Below are 20,252 nucleotides of genomic sequence, written 5' to 3' on the forward strand. Positions count from 1 at the left end.
GTAACTAGGTCTTTCATCAAATTTTTTTTTTTTCATCACTTGAGGATATGGAATGACTAAAACATCTGTCCACATTCATCAGCTATAGCTAATGTGCAGATAAGTCCAGTACCGTAATTTCCCAACTATTAGCCGCGGCTTAGACATTGATTTGGCAAAATTTCTACAGCTATGAGGTTAATACAGGGGGGGTAGTTAATATGGTGTTAATATGGTTTTGTTTCTTTTAACTTGCTTAAAGCACTGTCCTGTGGCTCATACACAATGCGGCTTACATGCAGGAAATGACTGTAAGGATGGTTCATGTGACCTGAGTGAGGTCATATAAGTGATTCATAACAGATTGCTATGATATGTCATAATCATGTCAAAGTGAAGTGAGCAATAGACACTTTGTTTTATTTATGTAAAGGGTCGTCATTTAGATCTGATCAACACATCAAAGATATGTATTCTTTATTGATAAAGTACAACTTTATCAATCAAAGCAGGTTATTTTGCAGATCCCTTAGCTATATGTATGGATATATTCAGAAACAATATTAAGGAAGGTGGTGAGTTATGGCGTCTGCATGGTCCATGAAGAAGAAAGCTAAAATCCAAGAAAACAGATGAGAACATAAACATGGACACACTGGGTTGTGTATTTGGTTTATTTCAAGGATTTCTTCCCCTGTCTTGTAGTCCACAGTCAGCAAATAACCTATCACAGAAAACTCCTGATTGTTTTGTTTTTTTTTCTCTTCAAACTCGTTCTACTAGTTTCTTCTTTTTTTATCTAAAATGTTAAAACTCAGAGCAGGATATTAGAGATGTGGTTCTCAGCAGGGTGACTGTGAAGCGGTGAAAACTGCAGTACCTCCTCCACTCCCCCAGGGGGAGACAGTCCAGAGAGCATTGGTTTGGGGTAGGACTGTGACTACTACACAGCCAAGTGTTTGCCAGTTTTGCCTACAAGGCAAGTGTTTCTGTCCATTCTTCATCTTTATCCTCGGGAGTCAAGCGAGATAAAGTGGCAAAAGTAAGGGCTTCCATTTCATGACAGGGTTAAGCCAGGGGAATAACTCAAGTGGCGTGTGATGCGACTACTTCATTCCGAACCACCCCGCCCTCACAAAAAAAAAGCCAAGGCAAGAGACAAGCAAAAAAAGACCAGAGAATTAAAACACAAACCCACAATGAGAGAAAGCAAATTACAATATACCCTCAAGGGTATGAAAAAAAAGGACAAAAATAAAATTATATATTCATATATTGACTATGGGTTGGAGAAGGGGAACGTGAAGTACAAAAAAAAGAGGAGATAATTTCACTGTACAAGTGCTTGGGTTCTACTATACTTTTATCATTGGAGCGATAGTCCAACGTTTATTATGTGGAGGCGGCACCGTTCCAACCAGATACGCCACATTTCATTACTAGAGAGACTCGGAGGCTTCCCTAGATGACCCTCTTTACAATCACTTCATCAGAGGACTCTGGGAAGTAAAGTCAAGAATTGATAAGCATGTTTAAGAATTGCACTCCCTGGAGGGAGGCACTTTAAGAATTAGAAAAGCAGTTCCTCGGTGTAAAGAAACATTTACTGTGAGAAGAGCAGAGAGCTGACCCTCAGGCCTAAAGAAATCTTACATTTGACACAGCCTTTTCTTTTCTCAATAGAAACGTAGCAATGAGTACACTGCACTCCCAGTGATTTTATTAATGCATCCCTTTTTTCTCTGGGCTGTTGCTGGTTTTTGTTGATTACAATTGAGCATCCAAAATGGGCTACAGGAAGTAAACAATTATGTGTATAGCGAGCGCGCCGAGACACTGAGGGCGGTCTGAGAGGACGACAACCACCAGCTCCGGAACATGCAGAACGGTCAGAACGGTCAGTACAGGTCAGTGCATACGTGCACCACAGATGGCACTCTGGTTCTAGTGTGTCACAAGAAACGGTCAACCAACAGCTAGGAAGCCATGAAGTAGCAATCAGCTATGCGTAAGGCAGCCAGAAGAGGGCAAAAGAAGGTCTGAGGCTAACGGCTTCCTTTCCACCAGCGCCTCTCTCCTCGGTCCACTGACGTCTAACCAAGAGCACAGAGATGAGTCCCAGAGTCCCCAATAAAATCAAGATTTAAAACGAAACCGAAAAGTAAAAGTAAACTTTAAATAAAATTCAAAAAGAAACAAAAGAGAACGGAGGATAATCATGTCTAGATGAACGCAGAAAGAGAGAGAGAGAGAGAGAGAGAGAGAGAGAGAGAGAGAGAGAGAGAGAGAGAGAGAGAGAGAGAGCTGAGGGTGGGAAGGCTGACGGGAAACTCCGTTTCCCATGATCCCCTTGCGGCCTGCAGGGCCGAGAGGATGAGAAGATGAGGGGGGGGGGGGGCGGCTGTTGGCACAAGAGCTGGGGTCGAGCTAAAAGGCTGGTGTGGCTGTGAGCTGGGAGTCGAGAGTTCAGAGGTCATCACCTTTTGGTTGCGAGGGGGAGGTTATGAGGCTGGATGGTCCTGGTGCTTATCATGGGTCAGCTGGTCGGCCTTCAGATCCTCTAGCAGTGCTGACCAGCCCGTGGGACGACTCGGTCCCTCGGTCAGCCAGACAAAAAGCGGACCACGCGGGTCAGCAATGAATGTCATGCTAAAACACAGCCACAGCTTGGGATTCCAACACAATGCGTTACGACCAGCAGGATCATACAAACAAAAACAAAAAAAGAAAAAGAGACCAAAGCTTGTGATCTTCACAGCTATGATGCGGGTGGGTGCTATCGTCAGAGTCCTCTCTTAGGCCCAAGTCCATTTTGTTTGTTTTTTTTTGTTGTTGTTTTTTTTTTAAAGTGAGATGCTCCAGTTGAAGCTTGTCAGTCTCAACCCTGGGATCCTTATTGCTTAGCAGGGCACACAGGAAGATAGGTAGTGACCTCCCGTCTCCGAGGAGGCTTCGGAGGGTGGCGGTGGACAGGTCAGGTCCACCCCAGGACGTGCGGCCCCCGTGCGTCAGAGAGCCGAGGTGGTGAAGAGGGGAGGGGGTGGGGAGATGGTTGGTTTTGGCACTGTGTGTGTGAGAGAGTGTGAGAGAGAGAGTGCCTTTGTGTGTGTGGAGTGAATGTACTATATGTGTGTCTGTCTTGTCTGTCTGTCTGTATGTCTGTCTCTGTCTGTGAGTGAGTGAGTGAGATGTGGCCAAGTGTGTGTGTGTAAACAGACTAACAGACAGGAGGTTTGGTGACTGATAGGGCTTTAAGACCCATCATAGGTGTGTGTGTGTGTGTGTGTGTGTGTGTGTGTGTGTGTGTGTGTGTGCGCACGACCACCACCTGAAACACAGGTGGCCTCCATCATCCACAGCAGCAGCAGCAGCAGGCCAGGTAGGCAGGCCACACCTTGAGCACGCAGGCACATCGGTGGCCATCCACCCGGTCTCGCCCTGAAGTCTCTCACGGCTCCATCCCCGCCTCTTCCCACCTCCACTCCTCCTCCATTGCTTTTCCTTCACACCCCCCTTTTTCTCCACACAGGTCACGGGGTCAAGCAGGGGTCAGAGTTCAAATCAAACAGGCAGGAACGCTGGCGGAGGAGAGGTCTGCCCTCAGACCCCCCCTCGCGCGCAGGCTGTACCTTTTAAAATAGAACCTCTAAGCTCTTTCAACGTTATATATATGCAAATTCAATGTACACTCTTCAGCACAGCCAAAGTCTACAATCATTAGCTCCAAAATAATGCTTAGTAGTAACGATCATAATAATAACAAGAATAATAATAATAATAATAATAATAATATAGGTCGTCATCACGAGAGAGATAGAGCAGCCATCACTAGACATTCAGGGTGGTAGTTTTGCATATGTACATCAGAAGTCATTTACATCCTGGCTCCAGGGTAGAGAGGGGTGGTGGTGGTGGTGGTGGTGTGTGTGTGTGTGTGTTTTCTCAGCATCTGGGCGGGGCCTGGCTGGGGCCTGGGCGGGGCCTGGGCTGGGCGCAGCCGCGCTGTTATCTGAGCCTTTTCTCGGCCGAGTAGATGGACATGTAGTAGTCGTTACTGCCCACGGCCAAGTGGGGCTGCAGGGGTGGGGGGTGGGGAAGGGGGGACAAGGACAGAACAGAGCCTGTGAGCTTCAGTCTCATCACAACCAAAACAGCAGCCACAGGTTAGCATATTAGCATTAGCATATTTACTGATGGTTAAACAAGGCTGTCAAGCAATGCCAACTTTCAACATCCCTGGCTAACTTGGAAATGAACAGAAACCCCTCAGTGACTTGGGTTAGCATATTAGCATTAGCATATTTACTGATGGTTAAACAAGGCTGTCGAGCAATGCAGACAAAATCCTAATTTTGAAATAAATAGAAATGCCTCAGTGACTCGAGGCACAGGTCAACTGAATATCTGAGCCCACGTTAGTGTTCAAGAGATTAAAAAAAAACAGAGTGTTGTTCTTAAGAGTAAATTCAGCCAAACTCAGTAGTCATGTGTGTTAGCTGTGTGAGCGTGTCGTCGTGCGTACCCAGTAGGGGTGGAAGGCCAGGCAGCTGATGGCCCCGATCCTCTGGCCCATGAAGCCGTCGTAGTACTTGATGTTGCTGATGACGTCGCCGTTGGAGTTGTACACAGCGATGAACTGGTTCATGGAGCCACTGAGAGGAGGAGGAGGAGGAGGAGGAGAGGGGGAGGAGGGGGGCAGGTGAGGAGCAGAGGAACGGATCGGAGTTTAGACACATGAACCGGAGTTCTACAACACTTTCGATGCTTTAAACACAGCAAGACTGGATCCCATACAGCATGTCACATCCACACACACACACACAGGCACACACACACACACAGGCACACACGCACACACACACACACACACACACACACACAAACTCAGACTGACCAAGCGAAGAGGTTGGCCTGTGGGTGGATGTCCAGCGCGGTCAGACCCTTCACTGTTTGCAGCACGTTCACAGATTCCGGTACACGTGTCTCGAAGAAACGTACGTCTCCGTTTACACTGAGGAGAGAACACCAAACGTACTCCATTATACAACTCTGGGTCCAACATGGCAATGGATATTTTTGTACAGCAGTGAGAATGACCAGATATTCTACAGCAATCTATCAATAATATCAAACGTGGATACGCTATGCAGACAGAGGGGGGTAGAAACACTAATGACTGGTCACAGAAGGACACAAGGGACAGATGTGACCGATGGTACTTAACATTACATTACATCACCTTACACTTGGCTGACGCTTTTTAACCAAACTTACAACGTGACAAAAAAACATTTTAAGCTTTTAAGAGCAATTCTACCAACACATTTTACAACAATAAACAACAATCACATTAAGTGCATCAATGAGTGTAGTAAGTACATCAATGAGTGCAATTGTCCATAGGATAAGCAAGACGAGTTGTAAGTAGTGCTATGAGAGGAGATGTTCACCTAACACTGATGATGTGGCCGTCCGTCTCCCTCTGTAGATGAGCCTTGACCACCCAGGCACCATGCTCCCGGTACGTCATCACTCGACTGCAGAAACACACACAAACACAAAAAAACATCTTACAAAATGTCCACTGCTCATAGAACATCTACTCAAATGTGTTTCTACATGGCTGGCATTGTCTGCGTGCTGTATGCAGTTCCCCTCTTTTACCACTAGGGGCAGCTATAGGAACGCACAAAAAAGAGCCCCAGCTGCACAGCAGAGTGCACCATGGTCTCCATGGCAACAGCATCCAAAGGGCCCTTTTGCAGAGCTGCGCTGCAGCTTCTGCCCTACTACCACAGACCCGGGGTCAGTCGGGAGCCAACGCTGACGACCAAGGGCTGGTGAAGGCCGACTCGAGCAAGTCGGCGCTTGAAAAAGTCATTGCGGCGCTCGCAAAACATTCTTGAGGGGCCGGAGACTGATTCTGTTTAATATCACTCCAGGAAGGCAGAGGAGAGGAGAGAAGAGAGCAGAGGAAAGGGTTTCCGTCTAGTCTTGCCCACCGCCATCCACACACTGAACAATATCTCTCGCTGCTGTCTAAACACCGGCTAGAAAACCTACTGCAAAGCAGCGTTATGAAAACAAGCTTGAGCAAGACGGGGAACAAATGAGGCACTGGTGCCCGGGCTGGTGGAAGGAAAAAGAAAATGTTAGAATGTGAAAAGGTCATCAAGCTAAGACAGCTGGGGGTTGGGGTTTGGGGTGGTGGCGGTGGCGGTGGTGGTGGTGGTGGAGGGGGGTTTGCCGAGGGGACATTTGGCAGGTTGGCTGGAGGGGCGCAGCAGAGGGGGTGGAGAGCTAGCGCTGTTGAAATGCTAGTGCCTGGGGGAGCGGTTAAATTAGCACTGGTTAAAGATTCATGGGGCTGCTTTATGGCTTAATTGCCCTGTTTTCTCATCCAGAGGAAGGGGCTGGAATAACAGGTTGGCGGAAACGCAAGATGTTTTGATGACTAATGGCCTCGTGTGTGTGTGCATATGTGTGTGTGTGCGCGTGTGTGTGTGTTGTCTCCAGGCTGTAGAACACACACACTACCCCCGGCGACATGAACCGTAAGGTAAGCATATTCAGCGCTCGTGCTTTGTCGGGAGTGTGAATAATTAAGAAAGGTAATACGTGATTTCACGTCTGGGGTTGTTTACTCTATTAGCACACAGGAGCAGCAGTAGCAGCGGGGGGGGGGGGGGGAGGAGGAGGAGGAGGACGAAGACGACGGCGACAAATGACTCTGGAAGATTTACAGTGTTTTTGTGCTGGGGTTGATAATCGTACATTCAAAGTTATTATTGCGACAAAATGCAATTTGCTTGCATACATAAGCGCCCACGCGCGCACATGCACGCACACACGCGCACACACACACACACACACACACACACACACACACACACACACACACACACACACACACACACACACACACACACACACACACACACACAAACACACAAACACACACACACACACACACACACACACGGCTGTGCCCTTGACGAGCCGTGCTCGTGTCTCCTCGAATGAACCTGCGCCGGAGCCAGACAGCCTCTCCGATTCTCCGAACAAAAAGGATGGCATCATTTTTCTTCTCCGCGGCTAAGTCGAGAAACTTTTTTTTCTTTTTGTGAAACTCTGCCAGCCACTCAGTTCCCCAGAGAGCTCCCAGACTCCAGTCACATGAAGCTCGGTGAGATTCTCTGGAGCTACCGACAGTCACACCGCTGGGAATTCCGACTCCGACTTTCCGACTTACACACTCCATGGACATGAAAAGCCACTCTTTATGGCTGCCATTCATTCATACTGCATGATCCAGCCATACAGCAGGTTCACTCTGGTGGCACATACTGTACGCGTCGGCGATGGACTTGGCGGCGACTCACCACTCGTTGGGAGCCATTCGCCGGTCGTACACTCTCACTGAACCGTCGCCCAGGCCCGCCACGATCAGGGAACGCTGGGGGTCACACGACAAGCTGGTCACACAGCTGTCCGCTCCGGTTGGGATGTCCTGTTGGGAAAACACACATGCACGCACGCACACACACACACATGGACACACACACACAGACACACACACAGACACAGACACACAGAGACACACAGAGACACACAGAGACACACACACAGACACAGACACGGACACACACACGGACACACAGACACAGACACAGACACAGACAAACACACACACACACACACATATTAATTACTGAACTCAACACCGTAGACTCTCTCAAGCTCTCAAGCTCCTAAGGGACCTGGGACTCAACTATCTGTTGATTGAATTTCGCCACACTAGGTCAGTCACAGGTAAACGTTCAAACTGTAAAATGCTAATTAGATATTAATCTAATCATGGCAGCGCATGGAGGCAAACAACCACTGAAGCCATATCAACAAATAGTTATGTTGCTATGAGCTTCAGGAGCTGCATGTTGAGGAGTGTCAGACTGGGTATGAGGGTCACCTGGTGTACAGGTGTGAGTGTGGGTGGGTATGAGGGTCACCTGGTGTACAGGTGTGAGTGTGGGTGGGTATGAGGGTCACCTGGGGTACAGGTGTGAGTGTGGGTGGGTATGAGGGTCACCTGGTGTACAGGTGTGAGTGTGGGTGGGTATGAGGGTCACCTGGGGTACAGGTGTGAGTGTGGGTGGGTATGAGGGTAATAATATGGCGTTACAGGTGTGAGTGTGGGTGGGTATGAGGGTAATATTAAGGCGTTACAGGTGTGAGTCTGGGTGCTACACTCACCTGAACCTTGGTCTCCCTCTCGGTGTCCCAGATCCTGATGATGCGCACGTCTCCTGATGTCATCAGCAGACCCGTCTCCTGCTCCCAGTCCACCACCATGCCAGCACCTGAGGGCCAGGACACACAAACACACACACACGGGGTCACACACAAACACACACCGATTAGCACACTCACACACACACCCTAAAGGAGCATGACACAGCACTGCTCCTTAATATCAACCTCCCATGTCTTCCATGGAGCCTGATGCTGTGTGACCTTATCCAACAGTGAGTGAACACAAACACAAAACACACACACACACACACACACACACACGCATATTCACACACACACTCTGGGGTTCAGCAGGGCACCTGTGTGGCATCCACCTGAACCCTCCCACAGACGTCTTGGCACTGCGCCCTCTCTGTGTGCCATCTCCCTGACACCCACACACACACACACACACACACACACACACACACAGCGCCTCAGTGTCTCTGTCACGCTGGGAGGCTCAGCAAGGCTCAGACAGCTGATCTAGGAAGCTCATTAATATGGATGACTCAACAGCCAATAAATATATTTAAACACAAATAATAAATAAATAAATAAATAAATGTACTTCTCGTCAATAGATCAGAACACGACGCCGCACATTAGCATTCCCCGTTGGTCCTCGTGAGTTAATGCCATTTCCAAACATCGTCACCGTTTAGCAGTGGCTGGACGTGCTCCCAGCCTGAGGTCTGAGGTCTGTGCCACAGGGTGAGTGTGGAGTTAAAAGTGGCAGACGGGGTGGTCTGCAGACCCACCGCTCGCTCCGCCGAGGAGTGGCTGTCTGTCAAGAGCGGGCTCGGAGCGGAGCCGAGCGGCAGTCACATCAAAGTCACCGGCTCCCCGTGACCCAGGGCAACAGAGGTGCCTGAACACTCAAACTCAAAAAGTGACGTTCGAGAGTTTTTTTGGGGGGGGGGGGGAGAGGGGAGCTGTTGAGTGAGCACCTCTTCCTAATCCTGCTGTGTCTAGACTCTGACGTCGAAACAGCCAGCTCACACACCAGGCACGCGACTGAAATCCTTCTGTTCTCGGAGCGTATGCTTCCACAATTAACTTCCGCTACACTCAACACGGAACTGGCTGCGGCCGTCGTGACAGCGGTGCGTACGTACAAAATAATTACACTCCGCGAAATAATTAGGCTCCGCGAAACAGACCGCTTCACAGTTATGGGCCTGCTGTAGCCTGCCTGTAACTCTTAAACCCCGGAGGTTTTAAGTCTCTTTGATTCACGGCGAAGGACAAGGAGCACCTGCTCCAGCGGTCTGACTCAGAGCTCCACAGGACTCAGAGAGACGGAGGCTCGGACGCCTGGCGAGGTGTCACGACACCGAGGGATCACTGGCCAGCTCAATATGTGGCTTACTACGTCCTTTAAGGCGTTTAAGGGTAATTACTTGCATGATCAAGGAGCTACTAGTGTCGGGGACCACATCGATTTGTGTTTACCCTGGGTGTCTGGGTCACCATCGGCTTCGAAAAACCTCTTATGACTCGTCCCAGGGAGAGTAGGGAATCCCTAGATAAGCCAAAACAGGAAAAACCACGCAAGTTTTATGCGATTTCCTGCATATGGTCAAACGCTTCGCGGACTCTGATCAACCTTTGAGGACAGGGCTTCAGAAAAGCCGTTGGTCACAGCTGTTGGGCCCTCTACCGCCTCCATGGCCTTTTGACGACCTCCGTCTGGAGCTGTGCCCGCTGACCGCCCGCCCGCTCGTTCGCCGGCCTGCCGTCGCCTGCCTCTCCAAAAGCGAGCTGGGGTCAGCCCACGCTGAGATCGAGAGCTGCCGTGCCCATAGAGAGGCGCTGGGGCGGATTCGAACGCGTCCGTCGCCTGGCTAAGCTGCTGGGGTGGGTGCTGCTCATCAGCCATTCCGCACCCATCTTTCTGTTCCTTGTTTCTCGTTTGTTAAAGAACACCAAATCTTCGCCTGCCTCGGTGCCGCTGCGGTATTCAACATCACAAAGCCTTTATATCTCTCTATTGTCCACATCGCCAAATCTCTCCCACACTCTCTCTTTCAAGTGTCTCATTCCGTGGAATATATTTCGTCTACTCACAGACTGGCTTTGTTTAGCCGGAGTTAATTGAGAAGCGCTGCAGTGAGGATTTTTTTTTTTTATTCCTCTCCTCTCATTATCTCTCTATTCCCCATTTTCTTCTCTGTCTTTCAGCGTTTATTTCGGGAGCTTCGCGTCTCTGTTGTGCCGAGTAGCTGACACTCCCCAAAAACTAATCAGAATCGGCTCACACCAAAGGTGTTTTCTCTCGGGCACCTTTACACCGCCACCGCCGTCGACGTGTGACGACAGTCTTTTGAAATTTTACCACAACACACACACGCACACACACACTTGGGGTCTCCGCGGCGCCGACTCTCGGCCCTACTCCTCTGCGGCTTGTGTCGTGAACGGCTCGTGTTGTTGGAGACTGGCGGTGTGGTGGCCAGTCCAGTCCGGTCCTGCGGTGCCAAGGACTCCCTTTCATGAGGAGCCAGTAAACCGCTATATGGAGTAGGGCACACTCTCCGCACTGCCAACGGTGCCAACTGTGCCACGGGCGGTAAACACAGAACGGACCCACGCTGATGGCCTAATTGAACAACTCCTCCATCCATCCCAATTCACACAAGTTCCCAGTCGAGCTAACTTCGTCCGACAACAACTTCTTCAAAACAGGGTTGCCCATCCATGTGAATTGACTCTGCCCCACTTCATGTCTGCTCACAACACTTTGCAACTGAGCCACAAAATGGCTGCTACTGTGTGTGGTCTCCAGCGCACCTAAATCGCGGGGTGTTGCTGCTGAACAGCTTCATTAGGTTGGAGCTCTGAGCCGTCTGTGCAGGTGCAGGAGCAGAGTGCCGTGATTAGATACTGAACAAACACGGGCGGGGAGGGAGGGAATGGGGGGGGGGGGGGGGGGGTTGGTTGGCATTGGCCGGGCGTGTAATGAGGTCTGAGCACGCTAAACTCCCCCCTCAGCCCAAACACAAACACTCCTGACGGCTCTTCCTGCATGATAACCCACACGCCAAACAATCGCCACGCACAAGCAGGAGGGAGGGGGGGGGGGTCACTGGGGCTGTTTTTGTTTATTCTTGTTTACTCGGTTTTTTCCCTTTTATGTTTTTTAACTCCTGTTCACCCCCTTATGCAATGCCAGGTGGAGAACTGCGAATGCTAAAGATGTTGAGCCCTGTAGATATTGTCTTTAGTCTGGCGGAGTGAGTCTCTTCCAAACACAGGCTGCTTTTGTTTTGGGACCCCGAAGCTATGATTAGTGTCTTAAGACTACTAGTGAGACTCTTGTGTTCTCGTCGAGAGAAAGACTATTTTCAGGACCAAGTGAAGTAGAACGTGAACATTTTCTGTAAAGGCAGGTGTAAAATTCAACACATGAAACTGCAGTAGAACTAAAATGATCTGGACAGTCATGATTGGGAGAAAAGACACAGAACCTAGGCTTGGGAATCGGTTCCAGGTTCCGGTTTGAAACCGGTTCCGAATGTTCCGATCCATCGGAATCGTACAAGTCCACACGTTAACGATTCCCTTAACGATTCTGAACGTTCTGTTCTGTCATGCTCAAGCACTTAAACAACATCCATGGCATTAAATACCAGGAGTGCACTGTATTTGACAGTTTGCAAAACGGCAGGCTTAGACTTATATCAAAACATTATTGCTAGCTGTAAGTAGCCTATTTTTTTCGTTTGGCAAAAATGACAACGTGTTGACTATGCTATCATGAACAGGCTTTTTAGTTAGGGCTCAGCCTAGCCGAACTTAGCCCACTACGTGTTTTATAAATGGCTAATCAAATTATTTTACATCAAACCTGGATTAAACTCTGAATGAGAATATGCACGAAGTTAACTGGCTATCCAAGAGAGTTTCTGCATGGACAACTAGAAATCACGTAGAGAAGGACAGAACAGCTGAACTGACTTGTGAACGTCAGCTCAGCTGGCTAGCTTTCAAGGTAGGCTACGAACATCCCAGTGCTAGCAGGGCATTAGGCTATGTCATCAATTGCCTTTAAATTAAGTGAACCGTCTATATCAGCGAGAAAAATAAACTAAAAGTTTCCCCAGTCAGGAAATTATTCTTTCTAATTTGGTGCCATCAATGCAACCTGTGAGCACTCAATGTGCGTGCGCTCCTGCACGTGAAACTTCACAGTGGATACGTGGGCTAAACGCTGTCTATGGCTAGAAGCAATGTTATTTAAAACAACTAACGACTTGGATTTCATGGAAACTGCAGAGACTGCCTAATCCTAGTCTTTGAAAAGAATTATGGAATGCAACACACTTTATATTTTCATTGCACACGTTATAGCCTAGAGCCTCAAAACTCCGTTGTCTGTTATGCTTAAGTCACGATTTATTGTAACAGATCTTAGCAACAGCAGCAACATTTTCTTTCATTTGGACTTCAAAGATTCATTAGGCATAATACATTTACGCACATTGTTTGACAGGCTTTGTTTCACTGTATATTGACATTACAGTTGACAAAATTGTGGTAGCCGTAGCCTATGATGAAATTGCTGCTGCAATCGCCTTATCTAATGCAAGATTTTATATAAGGCGCACCACGTCGGCTATACGGCATATTAAATTAAATCGGTATAACTTTCTGCAACACGGAGCTGTGTAATAAGTAAACTCAATTGCGGTTTTGTTGTTTTCAAAATCAGCATTTTTCATAGCCATTTTATTCGGCTACACACAACAAATGAACGCTTTTCATGATCCCATGGAGAGACGAATTAAAAACACACGACTAAGTGTGATTAGGCTACAATACGAAGCTTTGTTTTAGAAATGTTTACTTTTTAGAAATATAAAAGCATTCAATACATTCAAAGCCAACAACTCTCAAAGCCATACTGTAAATGTTCTGTAGATGGTACAGGAATCGATATGGGAATCGATAAGGAATCGCATCGATAAGCAGACTCGATAATGGCATCGATATCGATAATATCTTAACGATGCCCATCCTTAGAACTGATTTCAACATTGGTGATTGGTGGCGGATTTCAACATTGGTGATTGGTGCCTGATTTCAACATTGGTGATTTAAAGGAATCAACAGTCCCTGCATAATCATCATGTCAGTGTAGTGACTGGCAATCAATGCACTTATGCTAAACCGTAGAACGCTTGCGTGCGATTGGGTGAGAGATGTGGTTTGTTTGTGAAAGGATGAGGTCAGAGGAGGATGGGGGGTAAAACAGCACACAGCATGACGTTGATTTTAGTGCGACACAAAAACATAACTAAAAAAAAATAATCAAAAAAAATAATAGATTGAGGAGAAGGAGAGAGGAGTGTAGAATACGGAGGGGGGGAAAGAAAAAGAGAAGAAGCACTCACCTCCCTGTTTACTCCTGTCAAGATAGATGGAGACGCGGCGCGCTAGACCTGTGAGAGGGGGGGGGGCAGACAGGGAAGCGGTTCAGCCAGGACGGGCCGATCGGAACACCAGCCAGAGAGGACACCAATGAGTTAGCACAGTCAAGGAGGCGCATCAACAGCCACACACACACACACACACACACACAAACTAACAAACAAACAAACAAACAAACAAACACATATATTCCACGCACGCGATACACAGACAGTAACAGATGCACACACATTGTCACAGACACAAACACACACACACGCACACACTTGGGGATGGCAAAAGTCAGAAGAAGGCTGGAGCTGTGACATATGGCAATTAAACACCCTGCTCACTCCTCTAGCACGAGCCCCTCTCTGCATCTCAAGGAGCCGCTCCCAAAAGCCTCTCTGCCATCTCCCAAAAAAAGAGGGGGGAGGTGGGGTGGGCAGAGAGAGGTGAGGTGGGTAGAGACAGAGAGAGGGGTGGGGTAGAGAGAGAGACAGAGAGGGGTGGGTAGAGAGAGAGACAGAGAGGGGTGGGGTAGAGAGAGAGACAGAGAGGGGTGGGGTAGAGAGAGAGACAGAGAGGGGTGGGTAGAGAGAGAGACAGAGAGGGGTGGGTAGAGAGAGAGACAGAGAGGGGTGGGTAGAGAGAGAGACAGAGGGGTGGGTAGAGAGAGAGACAGAGAGGGGTGGGTAGAGAGAGAGAGAGCCCTTAATCTCGTCTGGAGAGCGCCTGAGGGAGGCGGCCACAATAATCCCTCGCATGGCAGCCCCACGCCCGCAGGAAACCAGCTAATGCAGGAAGAGGCCTCTCCTGGCGCGCGCGAGCGCACACACACACACACACACACACACACACACACACACACACACACACACACACACACACACACACACACACACACACACACACACACACACGGAGGAGGGGAGAGGACGGGAGGGGAGCGGCTGTGTGTTTAGCTAATCTGGAGACGCTAGAGAAGGGAGTGAAGTTGGCCAGCCTTGTTCTACCCGCCTCAGGGGTCTTGGATGACACAAACTCAAAAACAACTGAGATGTGGAGAGGATGATATACATACACACATTAACATACACTGAACGTACACACACACACACACATGTGCACAGAATAAGCAATGTCAAAGAGCCTCAAAGAGTCACGATGAAACGGTTAAAGAAAGGCCATGAGAAGCTGTTACTGGATGCAGGGAAAATTCCCAGGAAGCCTTCAGAGGTGGGGTGAGGTGGAGTGAGGTTGGAGGCTGGAGTACTGTTATGGATTTTGGTTTAGAGAGAGAGAGAGAGAGAGAGAGAGAGAGAGAGAGAGAGAGAGAGAGAGAGAGAGAAAGAGAGTGTGTGTGTTGTGTGTGTGTGCGTGTGAGCGCGAGAGAGTGTGTGTGTGCTGCAAAGCAAAGGTATGGTGCCCCTCACCGAGAACTATCTTTGATCGACGTGGCTTCAACTGATAATGACAGCTGCTGGTCTTGCATACCGCAGCAGGTCAAGGCCACAGAGAGATGGACATTTACCCCCCACCCAACCCCCCCCACCACCCCCTCTTTCCTCTGAGCAAAGCCCAACCCACAGGGGTGTGTCATCATGTCAGAGTTAGACTAAACAATGAGGTCAACAAACAGCCTTTAGAGACAGTACCAGACAAAACAAACATCAAGCCCATTCTTAAAGAGATAAACAGGCAACTGAGCAGAGTCAGCAGAGAGATGTAGAAGATTAGATGGGTTAAGACTTCCGCCGGTGTGTAGGCACAAGGTAGTCGTAACACAATATGGCAGGCAATCTCAATGTACCGTGTGTTCGAAATGAAAATGTCTAATAAAATAAGACAATAAGGAAACGAGCAAAGTACACCTAATGTCACCACAGGCTAACGTTACGTAAAGCTATACGGTACGTGCCATTCTCTGACTTCTCTCGACGAGAAAGCACCTGCCACACTGGTCATTCTCGATCAAAAACGAAACGAGCTAGTCTCTTACAACTGTGGTCCTTTCTCTCGGATAAAACGAACGTTACGAAACCCCCGTGAAAAACAGCAGCTCTAGTCTGAATCACTGACAGCATATTCCCCTACGTGTGGGAGGGCCAGCCTACGTCCGCGTCTCCCCCCCCCCCCTCAGAGTGCTGCGGAGCGCCGCCGGTGTCGGCGTCAAGCTTTTTGAATCTCAGGCTGGCTCGGGGTCAGTGTGGGCGGCTGGAGCGCACCGCATGCCGACTACACGGCGTGCCAAATGTGACAGGTCCCGGATCAGCGCCGACGGGGTGGGTGTCCTTCGCTGCCGGCGGCGGCGGGCAAGGCAGCTCCGCGGCTTCATTAGGGGAGCCACACGAGGAGCAGGTGGTGGGGCCGTGGCAGGTGTCACACTGACTGTTATTGGATGGAATTGTGTGTTTTGGGCTGAATGATTGACTTGGGGGGGGGGGGGGGGGGGGGGACACGCGCCGCTTGGTGCCAACGTGCCAACCACGAGGAGTCAGATGCCACTTTTCGCCTGGCATGCCATGAGGGTATTTCTAACTCCCTCAAATGTGAAATGGAATCTCAAACAACATTCATAACAAAACAGATAACAGACACACAGTAGTCGGCAACAAACTTAAAACACGTACGCTTGACAACGTGAGGGGGTGAGGTTTTTGATGTGTATGGGGAGGGGGGGGTACTGTAGGTTTTTTTGAGATACAAAGGGCTGAGCCTACTTGTGACTAACATCTCACATCAAAGGCAATAAACAACACCGTTACAGATTGGGGGGGTTTCTGTTAGAAATCTCACCAGTTCCCTGATGTCCAGCAACTCCCACTGCATTTCCAGAGGGTAGGCGTACAGCGAAAGGTAAGCAGACACAAGTCATTTATCACAGCGCAGAGTTTGGACATGAGCAAACAAAAGGGAGATGGGCAAATAGAAATGAATGAGTGTGTGTGTGTGTGTGTGTGTGTGTGTGTGTGTGTGTGTGTGTGTGTGTGTGTGTGTGTGTGTGTGTGTGTGTGTGTGTGTGTGTGTGTGTGTGTGCGCGTGTTCGTGTGTGTTGTGCAACTCTGTGTGTGTGTGTGTGTGTGTGCGTTGTGCAATTGTGTGTGTGTGTGTGTGTGTGTGTGCAGACCTCTTGTAGTGGGTAGCATGTCAGATAGACCCTGCCAGGCTGTCACCATCTCCGGGTTCCGCTGGTCGGCAAAGTTCTTCCAGATTCTCAAGGCTCCGTCGTCTGACAGGGCACATCAAAGAGATCGTGTGAGTGAGAGATGGAGAGAGGGGGAACAAGACACCGAGAGGAAAGAGAAAGAAGAACAGGATGGATGCAGAGAAAGGAAGAAGCTGTGGAGAGAGAGTGTGGGTGAGACTGGCAGGAAGATGAAAGAGAAGAGGAGAAAGAGAGAAAGTTACAGAGAGAGAGAGAGAGAGAGAAGGCTGAATAATGGCAAGTTCTACAGAGAGCTCAACACAGATGCATATCAACTCTACTAGTGCATACACATTACAAAAGAGTGCTGGCATTAATCTTGTCAAAAACTTCTGTATAAATTTTAAGGCAGAAAATATATAAAAGTCTCAAGTTTCCTGAAAGCACTGGCTTTACTGATTTCACTGACCTATCTTTTCTGTAACCTATTAGCAATTACATTTATATCATATTATATTATATTGTATTATAATATAGGTATATCATAATATAATATAATAATTATTCAATATTATTCAATATTTACCCCTATGGGAAACATGTATCTCTGCAAATCCCCTTATTGCTAATACAATACATGTGGGAAAAGCAGTGTGGTGCAGACAGGTGGACTGACCGGTGGCTGTGAGCAGGAGCGAGCAGTCGTGTCCATTCAGATACTCCATGGCCGTGATGCGCGTGTAGCGAGGGTTGCCGTTGTAGAAGTAATCAAGCCTCTCTCCCTTCTCCCAGTCCCAAAAGCTACAAATATGTTTACACACACACAGACACACACACACACATAGACACACCCACATAGACACAGACACACACACACACACACTTTTCTGTTATTCAGTCACACATCGGCCCAGAAGCCATCTGGGGCTCTCGAAAAAACAATCTCTAGAGATTCATTAAAACTTTTGCCCCAAAAATAATTTCGGGACATCAAACGGGAGCCTGGAGTTGGTGGCGGGGTGAGGCTAGGCTACGCGCTGCATCAGTATACCATATTTATATACCCATCTGCGCCACTTCCCATATGTGGGTCACCCATCTGTCAGTCACAACTCCATCTTGAGCTCTCCTCGCTCCTGACAGACGAGAGGATTCGAGGGGGGAACTTGAGTCAGCGGCATTCAAACTGTCACCTCTCATCTGCCGGGCAGAGCTTTGCAAACTCAGGGGGGCTGTCAAACTTTGTTGAGACGCTCTGAAGGAGGTGACCCAAATGTAAGCGATGGACGGGGGCACTGACCCCAAAAACCTGGCCAGAGTGTGCGTTTAAGGTGACCCAAGCTGACTGGGAAACTGCGTTGTGTCAAAAGTCCTGACTGAGAGACTCAACTTAATGATGGATCTAGGGAAGATGCTGTTCCGTATGAAACCACTTCTCTACTGGTATTGCTGCGTAGCACTTTGGGTAAATAATATGAAATCAATTCGGACTGCTGGTGCTTGTGGCTTTTGCGGTTTCGAATGCCAAAAAATGAGGTTCGCCGTCACCTTGTGTTGAGAGAGTGAAGAGTAATCAATCGGTATCGACATGACGGATCCCTGAGAGAACCCTGAAGTATCCACACACACTCACCATATGCTGTCCTTATCGGCCACGGCGATGCAGGGGTTGAAGGGGTGGAACTTGACCACCGACGGAACGCCAGGGTTCCGGTTGATGAAGATCTGGTCGTCTAGCCGAGAGACACCTGAGGAAACAGAGGAACTTGGGTCAGAGGCGACGCCAGTCGATCTTAACAGCTCAATCCGAGAATGGCGCAAATCGAGCCCGTTTCATGGCAACAGGGAGAATGTTCCGGGTTGTTGTCGCTGTAAGAGGAACACATTTTCAGTTTTGTTACTGCTCTCTGATCTGGGCCTTTGGGGGGCAGTGGCATCTTCAGATGCTCGGATCGCATTTATCACGATACTACTTCACACAGGAGAAGAAACGACCTCAACTGGTGCCGTTGCCCCAGATTTGGCGTTCGCCATTAATTTTGTAATAGCGAGCCGGAGAACATGTCGTGGATCGATGGTTTCCTGCATTCTGCGTTGCAACTTTGTTTCGTCTGTGGCGCCTCGGAAATAAACATCAGAGCGGCGCAGCCTGAATAATATAATGGCGTTTTAAACAAACATCTCATATTAGATGAGGGAGATGAATGTCTGCCTGCATTAGTGTCTCATCTGTCTTCATGCCAGCAGAATGAAAGGCCTGGTGGGCCCCCCCCTCCACCCCCCCCCTCTCTCTCCCTCTTTCCTTTTCTCCTCTCCCTCCCTCCCTCCCTCCCTTTCAGTATTGGATTGAATGAGGGCAGCCGTGTCCCTCTCTCTTTTCAAGTGTAAACTTTAGAGGATGGAAGCGAGCCTGGATGAAGGGAGTCGTGAGTGGAATGGGGGGGGGGGGGGGGGTGGGGGGGGCTGCATGCGTTGGGCTCTCCTGCTCTGACGCACACAGGCTTACGGCATCAAGAGCACATGTGGTGTGTGTGTGTGTGTGTGTATGAGTGTGTGAGTGTGTGTGTGTGTGTGTGTGTGTGTAAGTAAGAGAGAGCGAGAGAGTGATTGAGTAGATGTACTCATGTGTGTTTGGGGAAGAGTGTGACGTGGGTATGTTATCCATTCTGTTTGAGCCTCCACTGACTTCAGAGGGCCAGACTGGGGGGAGAGAGTGGGAGAGAGATGAGAGAGAGAGAGAGAGAAGGATACAGAGAAGAGAAGAGAGGAGGAGAGAGAGATGGGGGGCTCCCACTCAGAGGTGTTTACTGCGCGTGCCTTACGCACGAGGGGTGGGGGGGGGGGGGGTTTACAACCCGCCCGGAAAACCCACAGGAGACGCTCATCTCTTCTTGTCAGCCGCGGGGAGCGCTCCCTTACAAATCTTGAGACAGCATTTGCGTCAGCAGAGTCAGTAGTGGCTACGGCGGCTAAGTTATGCCTCCCCACGCCGCTACCCGCCGCCCGGAGGAACACAACCGGTGTGTCCACAGCTAGCTTATCTCTCCTCTCGCTAAAAAAAGTTCCTGTTTCTCTTCTTCTCTAAGTCAGTCACTTGGCTGTCGATGTTATTTAAAAAGACACTCACCGTGAGACTAAGGCCCATTACCATCGCTTCCATAGAAATCACGCTGGCGATAATGTAGCATACAGTAATGGAATAATGTAGCATTATGGCGGCTGAGATTAATGAGTAAGGATGATTTGAAGGGAAGGACTCATATCCGGTAATTAGCGTACACGAGCGCACGCGTCACAATGACGACAGAGCACAGAGCCGTGTGAGGGAGAGAAAAGACACGAGAGCTGAAATGAGCTCGACATCACTTCCTTAATGCATTCAGAGAGTTCGTAGGTAGTGACTCAACAAAAGTGAGTGTGT

At 49.0% G+C, this 20,252-nt stretch overlaps 1 protein-coding gene across 2 annotated transcripts in view; it reads right to left on the bottom strand.

Annotated features, from left to right (window-relative positions):
- Positions 1 to 382: 382 nt before the first annotated feature.
- rptor (regulatory associated protein of MTOR, complex 1) overlaps positions 383 to 20,252 on the bottom strand; it is a 174,092-nt gene continuing 154,222 nt past the window's right edge. For both annotated transcript variants that reach the window (XM_062545481.1, XM_062545490.1), the window contains 10 exons: positions 18,465 to 18,579; positions 17,508 to 17,632; positions 16,814 to 16,915; positions 13,668 to 13,715; positions 8,233 to 8,339; positions 7,362 to 7,489; positions 5,430 to 5,516; positions 4,874 to 4,990; positions 4,502 to 4,631; positions 383 to 4,053 (listed from right to left, as the gene is read on the bottom strand). In XM_062545481.1, coding sequence (XP_062401465.1) covers positions 3,985 to 4,053; positions 4,502 to 4,631; positions 4,874 to 4,990; positions 5,430 to 5,516; positions 7,362 to 7,489; positions 8,233 to 8,339; positions 13,668 to 13,715; positions 16,814 to 16,915; positions 17,508 to 17,632; positions 18,465 to 18,579 — 1,028 coding nt within the window. In that variant the 3' untranslated portion in view covers positions 383 to 3,984. The remainder of the gene's footprint in view (positions 4,054 to 4,501; positions 4,632 to 4,873; positions 4,991 to 5,429; positions 5,517 to 7,361; positions 7,490 to 8,232; positions 8,340 to 13,667; positions 13,716 to 16,813; positions 16,916 to 17,507; positions 17,633 to 18,464; positions 18,580 to 20,252) is intronic.

Source organism: Sardina pilchardus, chromosome 1 (genome assembly GCF_963854185.1).
Source record: "Sardina pilchardus chromosome 1, fSarPil1.1, whole genome shotgun sequence".
In the NCBI taxonomy this organism is placed as follows: domain Eukaryota; kingdom Metazoa; phylum Chordata; class Actinopteri; order Clupeiformes; family Clupeidae; genus Sardina; species Sardina pilchardus.